We start from the raw sequence: 22,538 nt of genomic DNA, 5'->3' as shown, positions 1-22,538 counted from the left end.
CATCATTGAAATACTCTGTAACAATATAATAAAATAAATTAGAGCCTCCAAAAAACCCCACTGTCATGAATTTAAAAAAAGCTTTATTTATACTATGTGTTTCCAAAGAAAAGAATCACAATTAAGATGGTATTTTCTAATAATCATAAATTTAAATTATACTGTAATTTTAAACAAAACATTGTTTTGATCAGAGTTTATGAAAGGCTGTAGGATCAGATACTTGTTCTTTGGCACAAAATACATTGTAAGGGGATGTTAGTTCCTTCTTTTTCCCCTCTGCCTATCACCCCACTTTAAACAATTGTGATACCATGAGGTCTTTCAAGAATTCTGTAGAATTGTGAATGGAGGAATGGGAATTCCAGATGGAGAGGTAGTGAAAGGCTGGGACAGGCATCATGTTTTCGGGAATGGGGTCCTCAGGACACCATGTTCTGATTTAGCCTCAGAGCTAGGCTGGAAGCGACATTGCCCTTATATTATCAAGTACGCTGCCCATCCCCTCTACCCTCACATGGAAATACTATAATAAAAAGAGACAATTGCAAAGGATGAAAATGGGCACTGTGAAATGCCAGACTAGGTGGCGTGGCTGAGGACAGAAGAGAGAGGAAGCAAACATAGCTCTATTCATGCTGCACTCCGACTTTGTCAGGAGAGCTGGGCATGAGAAAATGGCAGACAGGGGTCAGCCCGAGGGAAAAGTGTGCTGGCAAGGACCTTGGGCCTTCTGTTGGCTCAGTCCTTATCTGTGTCCCTGTCTTACCTCTCACAGCCTGAGGTTTGGCCTGAGTCATCACCTGCTCTCTGTTCTGGAATTCTTTCTCACTCATTTAATCCCATATTTCTTTATTGAAGAACCACTTCTTGGGCATCAGCTATAGGCCAGACACCATCCTCAGCATCAAGGATCCAGCAGTGAAGGAGAGAGACACAGTCTCTGTCCTCAGAGAGCTTAGAAACTAGCAAATCGGGCAAGCATCAAACACAACAGTGATGAGCCATCCTGGAGGAAAATTCAGCTCTTCTGTGGGGAAGGAGGCTGACCTAGTGTGGAGCTCAGAGAGCTCCAGGGGTAGATACTTTCTTTTTTCATCACTCACAGTTTTCAGGAACAAGCACAGGCAATTTTCAGTCCAAACTTAGGCAGTCTTGGGTCTTTGCAAGGAAGAATCAGGGCATGATATAAGTCGCACAGATTGGTCAAGATCCAAAGGACTAAAACATCTCAGAGACATTTCATGGAATTGTTCTTATGAAAAGCAAATGGATTTCTGGGTCACTTCCTTAAATCCCATCCTTGATTCCCTATGTTGATGTTTTTGTGCCAATTTCTTCCCATCTCTTCATTCTGGAGAAGATGAATCATAATTCCCACTTTAGAGCCCATCCTTTTGATCGTCAGAGTCAAAGATTGACCGACAGGCAGAAGTCCTGTGCTGACAGGAAAAAGACTCATCAACCAGTAACTTCTCCCAAAGCATGAGGGCAACTAGGGATGGAAAACACATGAGCATTCATCCTGAGTGGTCCTGACACTCTGGGGTCCTGTGGAAACATAGTGAAGACTGAACCTGCTTTAACTAATTGATTTTAATGATGGACTTTGCAAAAGTCCATCATCTGGTTATGCTGACTGGTATAATAGCAAAATGCAGTGCAACATAGCAGATTTTTAAAATACTCCTTCCAACCACTAAGTTGTCTTTATTAAATGGAATATTAAATTAGAGGCAAAAAGTGATGTTTGCAGATTTAATTCCAGGAAGTGCATTTGACCAAGATGTATCAGTGGCAAACTAATCAACCATCCGAGGACTGTACATACAAACACACGTGGAACACTTTTTCCTTAATCAATCAGTCCCTTCCTGGCCAAGTCTTCTCCATCACTAAGACCATCTACATCCTGTGAAAAGCAATTAAATCATTTACAGGGAAGGTGGAATTAGGGAGCCCGGAAATGCTGCCTTGGCTTCCAAGTTAAGGATGCTTTTCCCTGAGTTCTTCTCTGGGTCCTAATTACTCCCTTTTGTATATAAAGCCCTGACTCATTTCTACTGAAAATTCTGAATCAAGCTCTAGTAGAGTTTTGAAGGTACATATACTCTTTTGTAAGGATTTTGGCTAGATCTCAAAGGTTGAAAACAATAGAAGACAAAGTGCCTCTCTTTCTAAAGACAACGGATATAAATGGGCCTCATCATGTAGTGGCAGAACTGGCCCTGCCACCATCACTGCTCCTGTCCTCCACCTGCATTCCAGCCTATATAAAGGGGAGACTAGTAATAGGGAAAACTGTCATGTAGTGCATCACCATCTTGAGGAAAAGGTCTATGGCATTTTTCTTCTCCTCCACAATGTAGTAGGGAGCAGGACACTCCTCCCACACAGCCAAGTGAAGAGGCTCTAGGGGGCCACTCATAGATGTCAGATGTGTCTGCAAGAAAGAAGGGTGAGTATTTCAATCCTTGCTTAGGTTATGGCATTGCGTCTGTTCTCGGCATCTATTGTGATGGGAGGAAAAGCATGGGAAGTTTAGAAAACTGGCAGCATGAAGCCAGTTTATATGCTTGCTGTTTGATAGGGCAATTGGGCACTGGGAAAGGAAGCCAGGCTTGACCTGTTGTGCCAGTGTTCTGCTCAGGAGGGTTGTCTATGGGCAAAAGGATGGTGATGTTGGCTGATCTTGCCACCAGACTGTCGGGAGGTCCTTGCAGGTCACATATCTCCTTCATTTCCTTCAAGAGTTAAAAATGGAGAGGGGAATTGTACTGCAAGACCAGTTAACAAGAAATATTTCATTCTCTCCCTATCCCCCGGCCCTTTGTCTGGCCTCAAGTTTACATGGGAAGATAAAAGCCTACCCAGAAGGTGAAGGAGAAGGAAGTCCCACCAACTAAGTCTAACTTGCACTGGGGGAGGGGAGGATTTGAGATTAAAATTTAAATTGAATTAAGTTGAACTGAGCTGGATTCTTTTATTTTTATTTTTTTTAAAAATATACTTAGAAGTGAATAGAAAGGCATGGAATGAGACTGAGATATCTTCCAGTGATTATAAAGGATGATTTATCTGAGCATAGGACAAGGCAGCAATTGGGAAAAAGTAAAAATGTTTTGTGTTTGTGCAGCACTGAGTTCAGACTATTCATCTTTGTTCTAAGTGCATTTCTTGGGTCCTCCTCCATATCCACATTGAAAGATGAATGCTACATTGCTTAACTAGGGCTATGTCTTCCAAGAATTAGTGCTGTGAAATCAGTGTGAGTATGTTTATCAAAAAGGCTGGGAAAAGCTTCACATATATCTACCCATGAAATTTTTGTGCTGACAAATACACGCCTTCCCCCTACCCTCTCAATTCCTATAGGTTACCTGTGAATGAAGGAGAGTCAGATTTTTAAGTTTTTCTTGTGTTGAACCAGGCTTCCATACTTAGTGCACAGCATTGCTGTATTTGGCAGAGTGAAAGTGTAGAAAGCATCCCTGAGCAAGGTGGGTGGGGATGTAAGTACATAAGAGACAAGGAGTACTCAGAAAAAGAAGCCTTGTACTTTCACATATTCAGATGTAGGTTCAGAACAGGTCTAGGAAGCAGGGATTGAACTGTTCTAAGGTATGGAGAAAAGGACATGGTTTGGAAGATCATAGTGATACTGAACCTCTTAATTTCAAGTTTGTGTGCCTGATGTGAAGTAAGCCAACCACTGAGACATTGGTCCTTGGAGATGGAGAAAATTTATTCAAATTGGCCAAAAAGAGAACACAGGATGATAGGTTCTCTTAAATCTGCCTTAACAAGGGAAGAAAGCAGGGGTTTTTATAGAGCTAGGGGGCTTAGCAGGAGGAGTTTTGGAGAAACAAAGGGGTAATCTGTGTTTCTTTCACCCCAGATAAGCTCTTGGGCAATCTGACATCTGGCGATCATAACTTCCTTGGAAGCATTCTCTTTCTTCTGTAAAATAAACTCACAAATCCTTGTGACCTCTAAGTCACCCCTCAGATTAAACAAGACATTGGCAAGGTTAACTTATTTTAATAACAAAGTCAAAAGATAATCTTACTGAATATTTACAGTAACCCTGACATACCTGGCTTCAATCCCCACTCGCTTTTTTTCCCTTCCTCATTCTTGTAGGAAGTGGAGCATCAATCATTCTCACTACTTCCTGCTGAAAGGGAGGCAAAGATGGGGAAAACAAAGAATGAAAATTTTCAACCTGAGGTTGGAAATACTCTCAGGTACCAGGTTATATTTTGCATTTTGCGTTATTAGAATTTTTGCATTTCATTCAACAGTTTTAGTATAACATTTAAAAGGACATTTTATCATCAAATGTCTGGCCAGAGGATAAGAAGACTAGGCAACCCAAATTTTATTAGTCCCTGAAGAATAGATCTAATCCTTTGGGGAATATAAGAGAACAGTTCTGAAAACTAGTCTGGACATTATAAACCAGAATTACCAAGGAGTCCTCGTGGTCATGTACTGAATAGGGTTTGTGATGACATATCAAACCTTTGGAAAGATTACTTGCCTTTGCAAACATCTGAGAAATTCTAATAACCCAATTGTCATTCCAGGGTTGGGGGTCAAAGTCAACAAGGAAGTATAATAGCCAGTTTAAAGATAGAAAACAAAAACTTCAAAGACAATTTATATGACTAGAATCTAATATTCACAAGTGCGTATTATAGTGATACAGGCCTAAAGCAAAGTTCACATGAGGAAGTCATATTGTAGCTTAGAATAAGCTCTACCCAGCTCACCCAGCTGTACACATTTTAACTTGCATGTAGCCTGGGTGATAAATAGCTATCCTCTGGGAAATGTGCATGCCCTGTAGATTTTATAGTCCTGGCTGACACATATACCTACCTGTAGTGATAGAGAATAACTTTGTTCTTTTGAGTTTCTTAGGAATATGACAGCCTCCTCAAAGAAGAACTTCTATACTGACATCCATAATCAATGACAACTGAAAGACTTGGTGTGATGCCTCCAGTTGCCAATGCCAGGTGGGCAACATTCGTGAGCCCCTCCTTCATATCTCACTAGCCCTATAAAACTACTTAAACTTTATGCTTGTTTAAGATAGTCTTTGGGACATGACTTTACCATCGTTTGATTTTCCTGCCTGATCGAATAAAGCCCTTTCTCAACCCTGACTCATCTTGCAATTGATTGACTTCAAGGTTGTGGTGAGCAGAACGAGTCCTTGCTTGGTTACAACAGTTTCTACTTGAACATAATTTTCCTCATTTTTACCAAAGATAGACAAATTAAGATTAATTGGTTGGCTTGACCCAAATTGTTTACATATGTATAGCAAGAATAGTCATTGATCATACAGGCTCTTTTAGATCTGCTTTGCTGAAAATTCTTATAAGGAATCCCAGATTGAACTTTAAAGGCTCTTGAGGCCAGGACAAGCCAAAGACTTGTCATCAGACTCTGTCTGCAATACTTATAGATTTGAGAGAATTCCTCTCTTCTCTTGAGGTTTCCCCAAATATCCTGTGGTTCTTTGCACCTACCAGGAAAGTGATCTTCTTTACTCAACTGGTAAGGTTACTGGGAATCCTGTAAGCAAGGTACCAGGGCAATATTTCCAAGTTGCTTTATTTCATAAATTCAATCTTTGTCCCTTAGCTGTCTGGTCATATCTGAGTCTGCATGTTTCTCTCAAATGTAATATTTCAGTCAAAGCTTTAGTAATGTAACCATTGTTTCCAATTGTGTTCTGTTATAAGGAGAACAGATTCTTTTTGAACTTATGCAAATAACTATGTTGCCATGATTCATTCACTAAAAGTTTCTAAATTCTGGAAGGATCATGCAGGGAGAAAAAGATAAATGTTTAAATTCTACTTACAAAAGTATACTTTACCAAACTGCTATAAGCCATAGTTACTTAAGAGAAAAGAGAAAAAGGTTTTCTTAAATTTGAAAAAACAAAACATTAAAAAATAAGCAATTTCAAACAGAAAGTCACAAAAATTATAGTCATCCTCATCAGTTCATTTAGTTCCATGTAATCAACTCTTGATCTTTTGTTAGCTGTTTCATGATTCATATTTTTCCATTAGAGTTCTGTTATTTCCTACCCAGTTCAGTTTTATGATGTTCATCAGGAACCTGTACTCCAGAGTAAGTGTCAGAGTCTTTTCCATGAATCTCTCTGAAGATGAAACATATTTGCAAAAGCAGAGCTAAAATTATGATTTATATGTTGTTTTAGAATATCAATAGTGGGGGGGAATGTTTCCCCCAGTGAGATACGATATCTGTCCACACAATTTATAATACAATGTTGCAAATGAGATGTAATCACTTAATTCCATCAACTCATACCTCTAATCATAGCTTTCATTAGGACTTCATCAACAAGTTCTGGTCTTATAATATCGGGTATGGGAAGCATTCCCAGTCACACACAATGCCCATTTTGAAAACACATTCAGGCAAAGTTGATATAATCTCTTTATATAAAATTAGCTCAAACATTCCAACCTTTATAATCTTATCAATACTTATACATTTTTTTTTTCAATTTAATTGTAGTCTGAGTCAAGGTCTTAAGGCCAGTCATTATTTTTTGTATTTCCTTTTTAATTTGGTCTTTTCATAGGTACCAACAAAAAACAATTATGATGAAAGCTCTCTAAAAATTTTTCCACTTTCAAAGTTTTCCAATTTAAGGATTCATCATCTGTCCAATTTTCTCTGGAGTCTAAAGAATACTGTGGCCATGTGCTGTTATAAAAAAAAAATCGTCTTTTTCCTTTTTCATGAGCTTGTAGCTAAAAGTCAGTAAATTTTGGAGAATGTAGCTCAGGGGGCTACAGTTGGGGATCAAATTAATATTCCCCATAGCTGATTCACATACAAGATAAATGCACCCACGCAAAGACAAAATCCGACTCCTGCAGGACAAAAACAAAAGGCCAAGTTCAACAATCCCCTAGATATTTCCCAAATGAGTGTCTCCTTTCCAATCACACAAAATGCAAATGGAGAGACAGGGAATTGACGACCTTGCATTTTGTGGTGACTTACCTGGCAAAAGCAGAACCAAAACTACTCACATACAAGACAAACACATCCGCACAAGGACAAAATCCAACTCTTAGCAAATACAAAACTGAAAGTATACTGGGGTCTAAAACATTTTTCCACTGCAAGAGGAATCTGCTAAGGGCAGTCCAGACGTCCCCAGGGGAAAGATGCCTGGGTAGCTGCTGGTGACCATCAATGGCTTGAACTCTCACTGGGGCAGTCCATCCATGGGCACAAGCCTCCTGGCTGGTTTACGAAAATTAATACCTAACCTCTTAATCTCAGGGAACCTCTTAACCTCTTAATCATACTGTTTGCCAGATGTGCAGTAAGCCAATCAGGGAGACATTGGTGCTTGGAGATGGAGAAAAGTTTATTCAAATTGGCCAGTATGAGAAGGTAGGAGGATAGCTTCTCTCAAATCTGCCACAAGGGAAGAAAGTAGGGGGTTTTAAAGAGCTAAAGGGTTTAGCAGGAGGAGTTTTTGAGAAACAAAGAGGTAATCTCTGTTTCTTTCACCCCAGATAAGCCCTTAGGAAATGTGACTCCTGGGCGTCAAAGGCAGCTGGGGGCTGGTTATCTGATGGCTGTAACTTCCCTGAAGGCAATCTCTCTCTTCTGTAAAACAAGCTCACAAATCCTTGTGACCCTTGAGTTACCCCTCAGATTAAATGACAAAAGAGCAAATTGACAAGATTAATTTCTTTTCATAATGAGGTCAAAAGGTAATCTTATGGAATATTTACAGTGACTCCCAAGTACCTGGTGTCAATAGCAAGTGAGTCTTCTGAGGAGAACCCTATGCCTTCTCCAGATATGATGTAATCAACTCATCCCCCAAAGGTTGAAGAGAATGGATTGGAAAGGAAGCTACCTGCATCTTGGACTTTTGGTTCATCTAATACTGTTCCTCTGAGACCTTAGGCCCCAGATCAGCAATAGTCCTGGGACCTGTGGCAGCAGCTGGAGACCCCAGCCACTGACCGCTGCACTTCCCTGGAAGTGGGAGCTCTGGTGGCAATGGTAGGATTGCAGGCACCAAGTCTACTCAGGCAGCAGCCATCCCCAGAGCTGGAGCCATGGCAGCAAGAGACTAGACACAGAGATGGACACAAGAATGGGTGTATGAAGGGCTCTTGGGGAGCTGCTGAGGGGGTGCACTTGGCAGGCGATTGGTACAGCCGATGGTTTCATCAGCAGTGCCTATTCAACATCTACTGAGATGCACCAAATCATAACCAAACTTTTTTTCTTATGAAATTAAATCACATTATGTGGGTAATATATGGGTAGGTAAACAAGTATCAGAAGAAATATACCTCCATAGATCTACATGGCCTTGGCCAGACTCCCAGCTACTTGTAGAAACTCAGCCACTGGAGGCTGAAGAGAGGCTGGCCTGAATCACTTTACCTTGACCTTCAAGGCTATAATTCCAGGGCTGGCTCCTTCTCTGCCCTTCTCTGGACTTCTGTCTATTCTCCATTGTCTTCCATTTTTCTTTGTGCCTTCATTCCCATTTCTTCTTCTAAGACTTGTGAGTCCTGATATAGAGAAGCTTCCCTGATTTCAGAAAAGACATTTTTCCTGTGGAGTTAGATTACACGAAGAGCTTGTGATGAAGACACCTTTCCTGGGAGATCCCAGGCCCAGGCTCTGAGATATGGTATGACTCTTGGAGGAGAAGTTGCAGCCTCTTCCACAAGAAGGGTGGGTGAGGGCCTTTCCTGGCATTCTCCTGCCTCCTTGCTCATCTCTTCCAGCATGGCACCACAGGAGCTCCCAAGCGACCTTTCTGATGTTTGCAGATGAGACGAAGATTCATCAAAGCACACCTTTTTCTCAGGCTGGGTCCCCACTGAAGCCTGGGGATTCCAAAGGAACCAATAATTGAGTTAGAGATTTTGGGGCTCCAGGTCTCAGAGGATCTGTCCTTTTTTAGGAAACATCTGGATACACCCTCTCCTTTAACTTATTTGAAAGATGGCAGGGGAAAGGGAGATCTGTTGGTGTCATGGGCTGAGAGAATGGCATGGATTAAAAGAGACTGTGTAGGAGGTATATACAAGACATAGTGAGTCATTGCCCATGCAAGATGGAGAATATAGGTGAACCAAGAATGATGCTGTTGATGTCCAGCTTGATGGCTAAAGGAATAGAATGATCATGAACAAGATCAGGAAGCAAGGTGGAGGGCTCTTTTTAGAGAATTTTGAGCTTGAGATCACAGCAGGACTCTGAGGTAGATAGATCCCTAGGATGTTTAGAGAGGTGAACCTGGAGCCTGGTGACATTCTAGTCAAGAGAGACCTAGAAAGAAACTTCTGAAATGCACTCTGATTATTTTCTTCCTTCTCTCCTCCCTCCTCCCTTCCCTTCCCCCATCTTCTTCCTTTTTCCCTTCCTTCTTTCCTTTCTTCCTTATATTGCCTTACTCACCAAGAACCTACTTGATCTCTTGTATAACAGAACCAGTGTATAGTAACCACAATGTTTCTATAGTTATGGGGTCTTCAGTCAGCTGAAAGTGGAGGGTGGGTAAAAAAAATATCTAAAACTCTAAACCACTGATTCTAAATTCATGGAGGAAATGGCCGCTTTATCAATAGAACAATGTTTCTAGTAGTTCCCAGTTTATGGTACAACTGTGAATTTCCCTGGAGGTTAAGGGCTGCATGCACTAGAGACTTCTCATGTCCCTCTCTGAGCACACATATGCATACACATTCCCCACATATGCAAACACATACACAACTCCCTTGCTATTCCTTTACAAATGACTCTGTCAAAGAGAATGAGAAAACCATGGATGACATAACCAAGGCTATTTCTGGATTATCCTGTCCCCAAAATCTCATTGGAAAGAATGACTCAGAACTGTTCAATCCTCAAACCCACGCACATGATGTGTGTGTGCGCGCGTGTGTGTATGTATTGTAAGATGGCTTTCAAAAATCCACTGAACTATGAACAACCTGGAGTGGGGATCATGTGTTATCATCTTTGACTTCCTAAGCAATGATGGACTGAGGATTGATCACATCAGTGTATTTAATTAACCTTTACTGAGTTAAACTCAAAGCTCTGAGAGAACAGAGACCGTGTCTGCCAACAAATTCAATGAGAAATTGGAGATCAGAAAGCGAGAGTCACAGAAAAACAAGGGTTTTAGCTAGAGGCAGGAATTCCCATGGCACATCCCTCATGCTTTTGCCCCATGTCTGGGCTTCTGACAGCTGAGTAGTCCTGCCCTACTCACATAGTCTGCTCTGCTTCTGCCTCCTGAATTTCCATCCTCTCCAGATGGGACTTGAGTCTCAGCAGGTATTTTGGTGTCGGGGTGAACATGCTCCCCTGGCCTTGGCAGAGCTTCCTCCTTGCTCTGTGCTTAGATAAAGCTGGGGAGGCATTGAGCCCAGAATAGAATCAAGGGATCTAACAGAAGAGATCCTGTTCTGGGCAAGGGTGTGGAAGCAGGAAGCAGCATCTGGAGTAGGCTGAAGAATCTCGTCATTGGGATATTCATGGGGTCCCAGCAGCAGAGAGTCAGAGAGAACTAAGGAGGCTGAAGACTAATTTAGGACTCCGGGAGAGGAGTAGAGGCAATATTATCATTTTCCTTCAGAAAGGGGGGAGGGATGCCTGAAAATGTTCTGCTCCTATTTCAGGATTCCCTCACATGAACACAATAATATCCTACTCTTTATTCATTCCTTAGGAAAGGGATCTTAGGGATTATATTTAATAAGAAAATAAATGTTAGAGAAAAAGTTGTCTGAATTCAGCTGAACAATCTCTGAATATTCTCTAAACCATATAGGATATCTATGGGATGGAATCAAACTCTGCCGCTGATGTGGGTAAGGGTTGAGCAGACTGAAGATAAGGGCATTTGTGGGAGAAAAAGCATCGAGGTGAAAGGTGTGATAAAGAGCTGTGCAGGATCTGGGGTAAACACGGAGGGAGCCTCTATGGGCTTCTGTAAATTTACTTTTTGTAAATTACTTAACTTCTCTGTGCCTCAATTTGCTTGCCAATAAAGTGGGGATTAAACTGGTATTGTGGAATACAAGCACTTAAGGGTAAAATACACAAGGCAGTGAAATGGATCCCAAAATATGCCTTTGGACCAGAACCTCAGAAGAATTGTTGCTTGATGTCCATGGGTGATTATTCAGGGCTCTCAGATATCAATGAAGGGTCCTCCCAAACTAAGTCCTCATCTTTGCTGAGCTCTCCAAGAAATGTCAGTGGGCCCCTGGGCTTCCATACTCAATATGGACAGATGGACCTGAACTTATGCATTTTGGACTAGTTTGCTCTCTATCAGGGTTATTTAAGCCCAGAGATGTCCAGTAAAGCAGTGTTACCTCCCTCCCTAGTGCAATTTTTTTCTAGCAACAGGCATAGAGTTATGGGAAAAAAGTCATTTATTATACAAAGAATTTCCATTTGGAGAAAAGCTATGAAAATAATATGGAATGCATAAAAAATTAGCTACTTCTGAAACCATTGCAATTTGGGGCCAATGTAAGCTATTTGGCAAAACTTTCATTTATAAATTTACTTATAAATTTATTCACACAAACCAATTGAAGATAAAATAAAATATCTGAAATTCATCTGTGTATACGCTCTAAAACATTTGGGAGTGAGAAATGTCATATCTTTATGTTTTTTCTAAGTTGAATTAAATCTGGCTTGCCCCCAGTCAGAGTTAGCAGGAAATCTTCTGTTAGCCTTTTGGTTAGGGGTTCTCCCTCAATGAGATTCTATGAGAATCCTGGGGCTCATTAAGTCTAAGAATTTTGTGGGGTGCTCTTCTAATTTTCAGTACACTGTGGTCACTGTATAAACAAAACATTAAATAGAATTGAATAATTTCTTGAAATTAATCACTGGGAGTTGTATCAAATTATTCTTTAACTTTGAAAATGACTGGTGAATCTAGTGCTGGCTGACACTAGTTTCCAAATTAACACACACATTTAAATCCTGAGACTTGTAATATACCCTTCTAAAGAAATTAAAAGAAAATTTACAGGCAATTTAAATGACTTTAGGCATAGAAGCAGGGATTTACTTTGGATTGAAATTTACACTGAGAGTAACTGCAAAAACTAGATAATATGTAATAAAATGTCTGTCTGAGTGTGTCACAAATCTATCAGTCAAGTGAAGATTTGAAGATCGAATTCTAAGAGAGAAGAGAAACTGAGAAATTAGCCTAGGCATTTAGTGTAGATTTTCCCTTGATGTTTTTGCTATATTGAAATCCATAGCTAGGAAGTTGAGAAGTGGAGCATATCTCTCAAAAAATTCAGTGGAGTTGGGTGAGTGAAGGGCAAAAATTGGAGCTCAGGGCTGTCAAGGATCAAGGACTTTGGTAAAAACTCCAGGCTTTGGTCGGCACCAGAAATGTTATAAACTAGGAGTAAAGAGAACCAGAAATAGACCAGCCTGCAAGGAGACTGGAGGTAAGCATTGAATGATCTCAGTCCCTGATCAGATTAATATTATCTGGGATTGACTGTTCTTCTAGCCTAGATGCCTGCTAGAAATAAAAAAAGTCAATATTCAGAGACTCAAATTGCCTCCATTATTTTTTCCCACAAAGCTCTACAGTTATTCCCCGAACAACCAAATATATAAGGAAAATCACTGGACTGAAAAACCAAGAGAAAAACAGACAACACAAACAGACCACAGGAAGTCTAGCTAATGTAGTCATTGGACATAGACTTGAAAATATGCATGATTAGTATGCTCAGGAAATGAAAAAGCAAGGTGGGGAGCTTCTGCCAGAGATGTAGAAATTATAAAAAGTAACAAAATGGAAGATTAAAACTGAAAAATAAATAACTGAAATTAAGAACTTAGTGGAGAGGTAAAATAGACTGGACACAGCAGAATAGATAATTAGACAATCGTTATACTGGATAGAAGAAAATAATGAAGCATGAAAAGACAAAGGGTTGGAAAATACAGAAAAGTACATAAGAGATATACAGACTATGGTGAAAGGTCTAATACATGGGTAATTCTACTTGGAGTCCCAGAAGAAGAGAACAGAAAGAAGCAGTATATGAAGAGATAATGCCCCAGAATTTTGCCAAGCTACAGGTTCAAAAATGATTGTGACTCCCAAGTGCAATAAAAGCCAAGAAAATGAATCCTAGGCATATCCTATTAAAATGGAGACAACCAAAATAAATAAAAATTTAAGACTTAAATAAAAGTCCCTCTAAATAAGAGGGAAAAGGGAAAAGATCTTCAAAGGAGCAAGAAATCAGATTGATAGCTGACTTCTCAACAGAAATAATGGAAGTCAGTTGAAACTATTAATGACATCATCAACGTGCCTAAACAAAGTAACTGCCAACTTACAATTATTTATTGATCGGTTATCTATTGCCAAATAATGCTGTGTAAAAAACAACCATAAATCTCGGTAGCATGGGACAAGTACTCATGAGCTACACATCTGGATTGACTGGGCAGTTTTGCTGATCTTGGCTAGACTTGCTCACGTATCTGTGAGTTAGCTCTTGGCAGATCTAGGTTGGACGAAGCTGGGATGACTGGAACATCCTGGCTTTGCTTCATGATTCTCTGATCATCTAAAATATTAGATAAGGCATGTTCTCACGGAAATGGCAAGGCAGAAATGTGCAACACTATTTTCCCAAGCTTCCGCTTATCATGTTTGCTAACATCCCATTGGCCAAAGCGAGTCACAAGATGACACAGAAAATCAAGGATTCTGGAAACATATTCTATCCTTTGATAGAAGGAGCTGCAAAGTCATGTAGCAACAGGCATGAGTATAAAGAGGAGTGAAGAATGGAGGTCATTAGTGCAATCAATTTAGCACTTATACATGCTGGAAATACCATTGAAAAACAAAGGCATTTTTATAACAAAGAGAGATGGAGATAATTATTAGCAGAAGACCAGGCAGAGGGAAATACGAAAAAGAGATCTTCACGCAGAAGGAAAATAACCCCAGGTATTAGCTTAAAGCTGTATGAAGGAATAAAAAAACAATAAATCTAGATGGATGTTGACTGAATATAACAATAATAAATATTTACAGAATCAAATGGAAAAGTAAAACCACAAATATATTAGTAGATGTGAACATGTAATATTTCAGTTATTGATGGAAAAATCATTAAAAATTCAGTGAGGATATAGAAGATAGGAAAAACATGATGAACAAATTTAATATTTTTGGCATATACAGACACAACAACCAACAATGACAGGACTCATATTCTTTTTTCAAGTGCATTTGTGCATTTACCAAAATTGACTATATTTGGATCATAAAAGGGGCCTTAAACATTATGAAGCATTGAAATCTTTCAGGATATGTATATATATGTATAAAACCACAGTGGATTAATAACAAAAAGGAAGATAAGTGGAAAATCCCCAAGTGTTTTGAAATTACACAGTTACTTCTAAATAACTCATGAATCAAAAACAAAGCACAATGTAAATTAGGGATTGTGGATTAAGTGATAACCAAAATACGATAAAAAAAAACTTTGCGGAAAATAGCCAAATCTTTGCTTAGAGAATAACTTAGAGACATAAATGTAGGTATTAGAAGAGAAGAAAGACGATATTCTAAATAAAAAAGCAATCAATAAAGAAAGACAGTGATAAGAAAGAAATCAGTGCTTTAAATACCTATCTCAAGAAATTGGAAAAGAAGAGAAAATTAAACTTAAAGATAGAATGAAGGAAAATGAGAGAAATAAAAAAGTGAACAAATGTAAGATATATAAAAATCGATAAACCAATAGGTGATTCTTTGAAAAGATTAATAAAATCAATAGAATTTTAGCAAGGCTGCTCAAGAGAATCAAGAGGAAAAGCAAAATTTCCAATATAAAAAACGAAAACAGGACATCATTATACGGATCTTACAAACCTGACAAAGATAGTAGGAAGACACCATAAAATTTTTATTTCCATACATTTTAAAATTTAAATGAAACTGGCAAATTTCTAGAAAAACATATAACTTCCCCAAACAAATACAATAATAAATAAAAAATGTAAATAACCTTATATATATATGCACACATACATACATGCTAAGGAAATGGAATCTATAATATTAAGATTCTTTCCAGAAAGAAATCTCCAGATGCAGATGCCTCCTTAGGTGAAGTTTAGCAAATATTTAAGGAAGAAATGATATCACTTTTACACATACTTTTCCATATGGGAGACTTTCAACACATTGTATTAAGCCAGTATAACTATGACACCAAAATCTGGCAAGAATATCAAGGAAAGGAAAATTTCAGGCCAATGTTTTCATAAACATACATGCAAAAATCTTTAAGATCCTTAGAATATTAGTACATTTTAACGCAGCAATATACATTAAAAAAGCAGTGCATAATGACCAAATTAAGTTTATTTTTGGAGTGAAAGATTGGTTTTATATTTGAAAGTCAATTAATGCAACTCATCACATTTACAAAATAAAGAGAAAATCATGTGATTGTACCAATAGATACAGAAAACGGGTTTAGTAATATTCAACATTCATTCATTATAAATTAAAAAAAACTCTGCTAATTAAAAACAGAAATGAAGTTGCTCAAGCGAATAAAGGGTGGCTAAAAATGTTGAAATCTTTCTGAGATAAGGAACTCAGTTTTACATCGTATTGGAGATCATAGCCATAACCCAGGGCAACAGGACAGAAAATATAACAAATAGATAAAAACTGCCATTATTGTAAAGAACATTGCACTAGAAAGAATGAAACGGGCCAGGAAGAGTTTATTTAAGACTCGCAATAGGGGAGTGAGACTGAACTAAACTCTGCTGGAGCAAAAGGTGGGAGGATTTTTAGGCTCTGGAGCAGTTAGTGGAAAAGTACTGGAGGGCTTTAGTGGGGAGGATGGCCAACGTGATTAGACCCCCTGTGTTTGCTCTTTGGTGCTTGTTGAAGTTAAGCTCCTATCTTCTCACAGAGACTGGGTGATCGGGGCTCTATCTTCCTTGATGATTTCCTTTCAAAGGGGTAACTCTCAGGGCCTTAAGAAAGACATTCCTGGCTTGTGAAACAGGCAAGAGGCTGAGAGAAGACTTACATCTTAAAGAGATGGAGAGAGAATTTACAATTGCAAGTTTTCTAAAGTAAATGCTCTAAGAAAAGGGAGATGGGGCCTATAGTCAGGAAGAAACCTGCCTAAAGTTTGATCAAGATGGCAGAAACTTCAAGGCCCTCTTCATCATTATTCACAGACAAAGTGATAGTGTACACAGAAAATGGTAAAGAATCTACACATCGGAATTAAAATGTACACAGAGCAAGGTCGCTGATGCAAGGGTTCAGTCTCATGAAGGTCAGTGTATCTCTGGTTTGCCCTTCCTTCAAGTGTTACTCCTCGGGGCTCCAACTGAATCCTGCTGTTTTCCTGTGCCCCTTGCTTCTTGGTGAGCTCTGGACTCCCGTGGATTCAGCCTCTCAGCTTCTTAGTCACCAATTTCTCTTTCAGAACCCACAAATGACTGGAGGGGGTATGTGTCCCAAATACCAGGCTCGCCCTGTTTGGCATCCTTCCATTTCCAGATCTTGGCACTGCCTGTTCTCATTGCCTCGATGTAGGCTTGCCAGGTAAAACACAGGATGCCTAAGTAAGTTTTAATTTCAGGTAAACAGTCGGAAGTACCTTCCTCTAGGACAGCCTTTAGCCAACAAGTGACTGGTGTGGGACTATGAAAGGCCACCTCTACCTCCTCCAGCTGAGACAAAATCTGAGCACAGACTCTCACTCCAGAGCTCCCCTGCAGCTGACGCAGCAGCTACTCTCCAGGGCACTTTGCTGGGGGTTGCACCTTGCGTGGCTTCTCCCGGTTCCCTGACTTGCTCTCTCCCTCCCTTAACAGTTTCTTCTGGAAGTCCTACCTTAAAATATCTCTTGCACAGAAATTCTTGTCTTAGGGTCTGCCCTGGGGAATCCTTTTCAATACTTTGATCTGTTGTGCAACAAAACAAATGAAACCTAAACTACTGTTAATTGAAAACTCTGAAAGAGATTTGCTGAAAACAAAATGTGTATTATGTTTTTTTGAGATGTATAAACCTTTATCCATGTACTTATTTTCTTCAAGTAAAATTGTCCTTGTGCCATAGGACACATGAATTCTAGCAGCGCAATGCCCTGCTTTTTCACGTTCCAACATGTTAAGCGCTCTCAGAATAACTCTGATGGGTGGAGAGGAAGGAGGAAGGGGCTATTCCAAACGTGGGGAGAGGATGAGCATGTGCTGAGAGGCAGCCGAATGCAAGATGCTCTCTGGGGCCAATGAATGGGGATGGCAATGGCACTGTCTGGGTCATAGGATATGTGAGGACGATTGACCTATTCTCTGTTTTCCTATAATTTACAGCTGTTTTATTTTGAGCACAAATTATTTTTACAATTTTAAAGTTGATTGAAAAAGGAACCTAAATGGTTACTTGTGTACTATGCAGGACATATTTGTTGGGGTAAGCCTGCTGGCAGGGCGCCCCCCAGCCAGCTGTTGTTCTAGGTCAGGAGATAAACCTAGGCTGTGGTTGGTGGCCGCGGGGACAGAGGGGAGCAGACGGCCGTGTCGTATGCAGAGCCACTCTGTTATCGGGATGTCTGTTCAATTTGAGTCTAGAATTTTCCCCACACAGATTCTTCTCAGCCTGGCACTAAGGAGAGTTGTCTTCGTTTCCCTGTTGGTACCTGAGCCATCTTTTCCCACATTCTGCTGAGTCATGAGCCCTGTGGGCCCTGGAGGATTAAGCTGGGGGAGAAAGAAATGAAAGGAGAGGCTCTGGTTGGATCCTGGGGCTTGCAATTGTTCCAACAATTTATCCCCACCTCTCACCAGCTCTTGGCCCCAGCAAGCAGAGAAGACGAGCGTAGTGGCCATCAGCTATTGCCTCCTCTGGGAGGCCTGTTTGCCAAAAGAGTCCAAATGGACATTGACCCACACTCCTGGTCCAGTCCCTTTGGCAACTCAGACTCACTTTTAGCAACAAAACAGCGGCAGCAACAGCCAAAATAGCTAACATTTGTACAGGCTTCCTTTGGAGACAGCACTGTTCTTCACACGTTACATATACTAACCTTTTTAACTCACAATAACCCTTTAAGGAAGATACTGTTGTTATCCCCATTTTAGAGATGGTGAAACTGAGGCTCAGAGAAGCTAGTAAGCAGAAGGGCTGGGATTTAAACCCAAGAGCTTTGGTCCAGAGTCTGTGCTCTTAACAACCAGGTGACACGCCAGGCTGGATTCATGCAGGCATCTGGACTCACGTGTAATTTGGCCCACTTGAATCTGTTATCATGTAATTATTTGTTCAACACGGATTTAGACGAGAGAATGAGTTCTATGTTAGGGAAGGCTTAAGCAAAAAGATGTATTACAATTGAGAAAAATAAAGTTCTGTAGTTAGCTGGGAATTTACTCTTCTTAGAAGGCAGTTTAAGACCATGGTGTTGTGATCAAATAGCACATTCTCACTTCCACCTGCTTCCCCATTTCTGTCATCAACATACGTTCTCTCCTCCAGACAGACTCTGGTTAGCACATGTTCCTCAGTTTCATTACACTTCTGGTGATGTTTTCCCATATCTTATAAAATGAAGCCCTGGGAAATGCCCAGTTACCCACCCCTTAGCCATGCCCTGCCCTTGTCCCAGGCCCCTCAGAGAGGAGCTGACTGAGGGAGGCCTGAGGGAGTGACCAGGACCCCTTCTGAGTAGGAAACAGAAACTTTATTTTTGCAAAGGTAATGAAGGGGAAGCAGAAATTTCCACGTGCAGAAATGCCTAAGTTAGCTTAAGACCTGTCAGCTCCAGGATGTCAGGATGTCGAAGTGAGGGAGTGGGAGGAGGGGAAGCAAAAAATTTGGTGCTTTGTTCCACTTGTTCTTCCGGGGTCCTCAGGGCCCAGGTCAGCAGCAGCCCCCAGAGCCGCCACAGCGGCCAGGGCCCCCCGAGGGCCCACCCTCACAGCAGTCGGGGCTCTGGTGCCGCCACCGGTGGAAGAGACTGGGCCTGTGGTGGCTCAGGCAGCAGCCCCCTCCCCCAGAGCTGCAGCAGCCCCCAGAGCTGGGGCCACAGCAGGAGGAGACTGGAGGGGGACACGGGGCTGGGCACTGGGGTGGGCACTTAGGGGGACATTTAGGGGTGGGGCACTTCGGTGGGCACTTGGGAGGAGGCTGGCACTGCTGCTGGTTCTGCTGGCAGGACATCTCGGCAGGAGTTCAGTCAGTTTGGAAGAGAATAATGACATAGTTTTGACAGGTTCAATCAAGGGTGATGAGCTTTACCTTCCTCAGCATCAATCCATGGTAGATAATATCTAGAACAGACGAGTAAGTATCCAGAAGGAAACAATATAATGGTTCCTCTGGTTTAAAGTATATAGACTTAAATCCAGATGTAAACATTTTATGCCTCTTGGAAGCAGGGATTTCTCAGTCTTCAGGGTCCTGCATGCAGTGCTCAAAAGTCTCTGAAGTGCCATGGTCTTAACATAGAGATAAGCCCCTAATCTAGATGAGGTTGACACACTTGCCTGCTAGGCCAGGTCAGTTTCCGGAATGGCCAAGTGCCAGTGACCTCTTAACCCACAATATGGTCTTTTCCTCTTCTTCTGAATTTTATTCCTGCTCAGTGTGGCAGAAATCAAAGATGTCACCCCCGGGGTCAGCCCAGTGGCACAGCGATTAAGTGCACACGTTCTGCTTCAGTGGCCCGGGGTTCACCGGTTCAGATCCCGGGTGCAGACATGGCACCCCTTGGCACGCCATGCTGTGGTAGGCGTCCTACATATAAAAAAGTAGACGAAGATGGGCGTGGATGTTAGCTCAGGGCCAGTTTTCCTCAGAGAAAAGAGGAGGATTGGCAGCAGTTAGCTCAGGGCTGATCTTCCTCAAAAAACAAAAAAGATGTCACCCTCTTTCCTCAGCCTCCCTCCTTCCTCCCCATCCTTCTGTTCTGCTCTTCACCTCTCAGCTGTCACCTCCTTCCTTGTCCTGCTCAGAGTCCCCTCTGAATTCCATATCCCACTCACCCGGTCACAGGCAGGATCACAGACTCTTCCCTGGGGTGTCAGAGCAGATGAGATGCTGGATCCAGGTCGTGTTTTATAGGCCTCAGGCTTGGCTCTGGGAGGGGCAGGAGGTGGCTCTTGCACAACCAGGCATGTGCTAGGTCATTCGTGACATTCCCCTGCCTCCTTGTTCCTGCCTCCCAGGAGGCCTTGGGATTTCCTGGGACCCTCATCTGGGGCTGGAGTCTAGAGAGGTTTTACCAGTCACAGTGTCCCGTAGGCTGGAGCCTTGGAGAGTTGACTTGGGACTCCCAAGGGACCAGTGCCTGGACAAAGACTCTATATGTCCTCTGGGAAACCTCAGTTCGAAGCTGTAGGTTGTTTCATTTTTGATTTTTTTGTCATTGGGGAAATATTCCATTCTGATTCCGTCCCACACTCCAGGTTGTCTTTTAGGTCTGCTTTCAGTACTTGCCATTCCCAGGCTGGTTGCCCAGGAGCCTTTAACTGGGATAATTCTCTCCATCCACACAGCCTTCCTGGGTCTGCTCTTCAGTGGGGACCCTGAGTCTCTGCTTCTCCCTCTGATGCACCCTGAGAAATGGTTGTGTCGACTTGATTTCCTTTAGTTGTAAGGACAGTGATGAGTGTCAAGACAATGAACACTTAACTTGGTGAGAAGTAGGCAGGCTATGGAGGTCGGACCTCTATAACTCTAGCCAGGAAGCTGGGGTACGTTTTAGCTCTTTACATGACCTTTGAAATATCACTCATGTTTCCTAAATATCACTGTTCTTTTTTCAAATGATGATTTTATTCATTGATTTGAACATTAAGAAATTAAAAGATGTGTCGTATATTTGGCACATAGAAGATGCTTAATAATGTTTGTTAAAATAAATTACTGGCATCTAGACCTTATGTGCAGTCTAGAGATAGGCGCTTATGATCGCAACTCTCAAGGAGCGTATCCCTAAACTACAATAGGAGCCCTGGGAGAAGTTCATCACGCTGGGCGTCTTTTGAACTGAGAGCTCAATTATCACTGGGGATGGGTATGGGTAGGGGGTGACGTTGACTAAGAGATTGAGTTCAGCTTGTCAGTGAGTGATCAGGGAAGAGTTTGGACTAGATAGATTAATTAATTAATTAATAGATTAATTTATTCACTTGTTGAAAGCATAAGATGTGCCACTCATTGTGCTAGTGCTATGGACAGGGACAGCTGCGAACAAAACAGAGATGGCCTCATCCTCATTGGGGTCCCAAAATAAGGAGGAGATGGAATAACCTGTAAGTCCATTTTAGCCCAGAGGTGCCCCATCTCTAATTTTTATTATCTATTTTCAGACATAGAGCCTACTCTCCAAGAGCTTTCAGGTCGAGGGTGAAATGAATCAACACACGAACAAAGTATTTGGTTAAATGGAATTTGGGTCTGTGTAAATCTGTTAGGAATTTGGGATTCAGAGGTGAATCAGACACAACCTCTGCCCTGAGAAGTTCATAGTCCACTGGACTTTTTGGAATTCTTCTTTGCATGAGAAAGGTCCACGAGAGCCAAAGAAGATGAGTTGAATCTCATCTCTTGAATCACTATTTCACAATGAGATTTGTGGTTAGTCTACTCTGTCTTTGCTGTTGTCATCCTGAGTTTCCTCATTCTCTGAGAAGAGATGTTTGTAACGATGATGGAGTGAGAGTAAAGATAGGGGTGTGTGTGTGTTTATTTGGGGGTCGAATAGAAAAACACAGAAAAGCCAATTCCCCCGGCTGGGGGATAGAGAAGCACTTCACTATAACTTCTGTCAAATTTTCTTTCAGTGTGCCTCATCCTGTACCATGACCTGAAATGAGTTTGAAACAGTCTGCTATTTCAAGAGTGGTCCCTGCCCCATGGGTCTTGCCGTCAGTATTTTAAAATATTCTAGGTATTTGTGTTTATCTCCACAGTGTGGATCCCATCAGAATGTGAGACCCACTGAATAAAGAAACCTTCTTCTTCTGGGGTCCAGAAAAACGCCTGGCATGCTTGGTTGCTCAAATAAATAAACATATTGGATGTACATATAAATGATGATGAATGCCAGGGTGAATTTTGCCTCCAAGTCCCTTTAGCCTGGGAAATAATAACCTCCAGGCTGGTAACTCTAAATGTCTCTTGGATCTCTCTACCTGAGTGTATTACTAGGACCTCAAATCTATACCCCTCCCAATATTTGTTCTTTCTCCATCACAAGATCATTTTCCTGGTCATGAGATTTGATATCTTGGTATAATTCTTGATTTATCCATTTTCTCCATTGTACACGTACAAAGAGATATCAATTCTTACAGATTCTTCCAAAAAGTTCTCTTAATCCTTTCTATCCTCTCATTCCTACTCCTCCCATCATATG

At 41.2% G+C, this 22,538-nt stretch overlaps 2 protein-coding genes across 2 annotated transcripts in view; both read right to left on the bottom strand.

The window, feature by feature from the left end:
- Positions 1 to 1,744: 1,744 nt before the first annotated feature.
- LOC139081463 (uncharacterized) overlaps positions 1,745 to 22,538 on the bottom strand; it is a 41,965-nt gene continuing 21,171 nt past the window's right edge. The window contains exons 6-9 of the mRNA XM_070607284.1: positions 8,479 to 8,930; positions 4,097 to 4,174; positions 2,627 to 2,744; positions 1,745 to 2,443 (exon numbers count right to left, since the gene is read on the bottom strand). Of these exons, the coding sequence (XP_070463385.1) occupies positions 8,661 to 8,930 (270 nt within the window). The 3' untranslated portion in view covers positions 1,745 to 2,443; positions 2,627 to 2,744; positions 4,097 to 4,174; positions 8,479 to 8,660. The remainder of the gene's footprint in view (positions 2,444 to 2,626; positions 2,745 to 4,096; positions 4,175 to 8,478; positions 8,931 to 22,538) is intronic.
- Positions 18,839 to 20,202, bottom strand: LOC139081458 (late cornified envelope protein 2A-like). Its single transcript, XM_070607277.1, has 2 exons — positions 20,161 to 20,202; positions 18,839 to 19,446 (listed from the first exon to the last, which is right to left on the bottom strand). Exon 2 carries the CDS (start codon positions 19,334 to 19,336, stop codon positions 19,037 to 19,039), a length of 300 nt encoding a protein of 99 aa, XP_070463378.1. The 5' UTR covers positions 19,337 to 19,446; positions 20,161 to 20,202; the 3' UTR covers positions 18,839 to 19,036.

Source organism: Equus przewalskii, unplaced genomic scaffold (assembly GCF_037783145.1).
Source record: "Equus przewalskii isolate Varuska unplaced genomic scaffold, EquPr2 ChrUn-10, whole genome shotgun sequence".
Taxonomy (NCBI): Eukaryota; Metazoa; Chordata; class Mammalia; order Perissodactyla; family Equidae; genus Equus; species Equus przewalskii.
This window is presented reverse-complemented; position numbering and strand designations above follow the sequence as displayed.

Coding starts and splice junctions, on each gene's coding strand:
- LOC139081458 (XM_070607277.1), bottom strand. CDS start 19,336: ATGTCCTGCCAGCAGAACCAGCAGCAGTGCCAGCCTCCTCCCAAGTGC.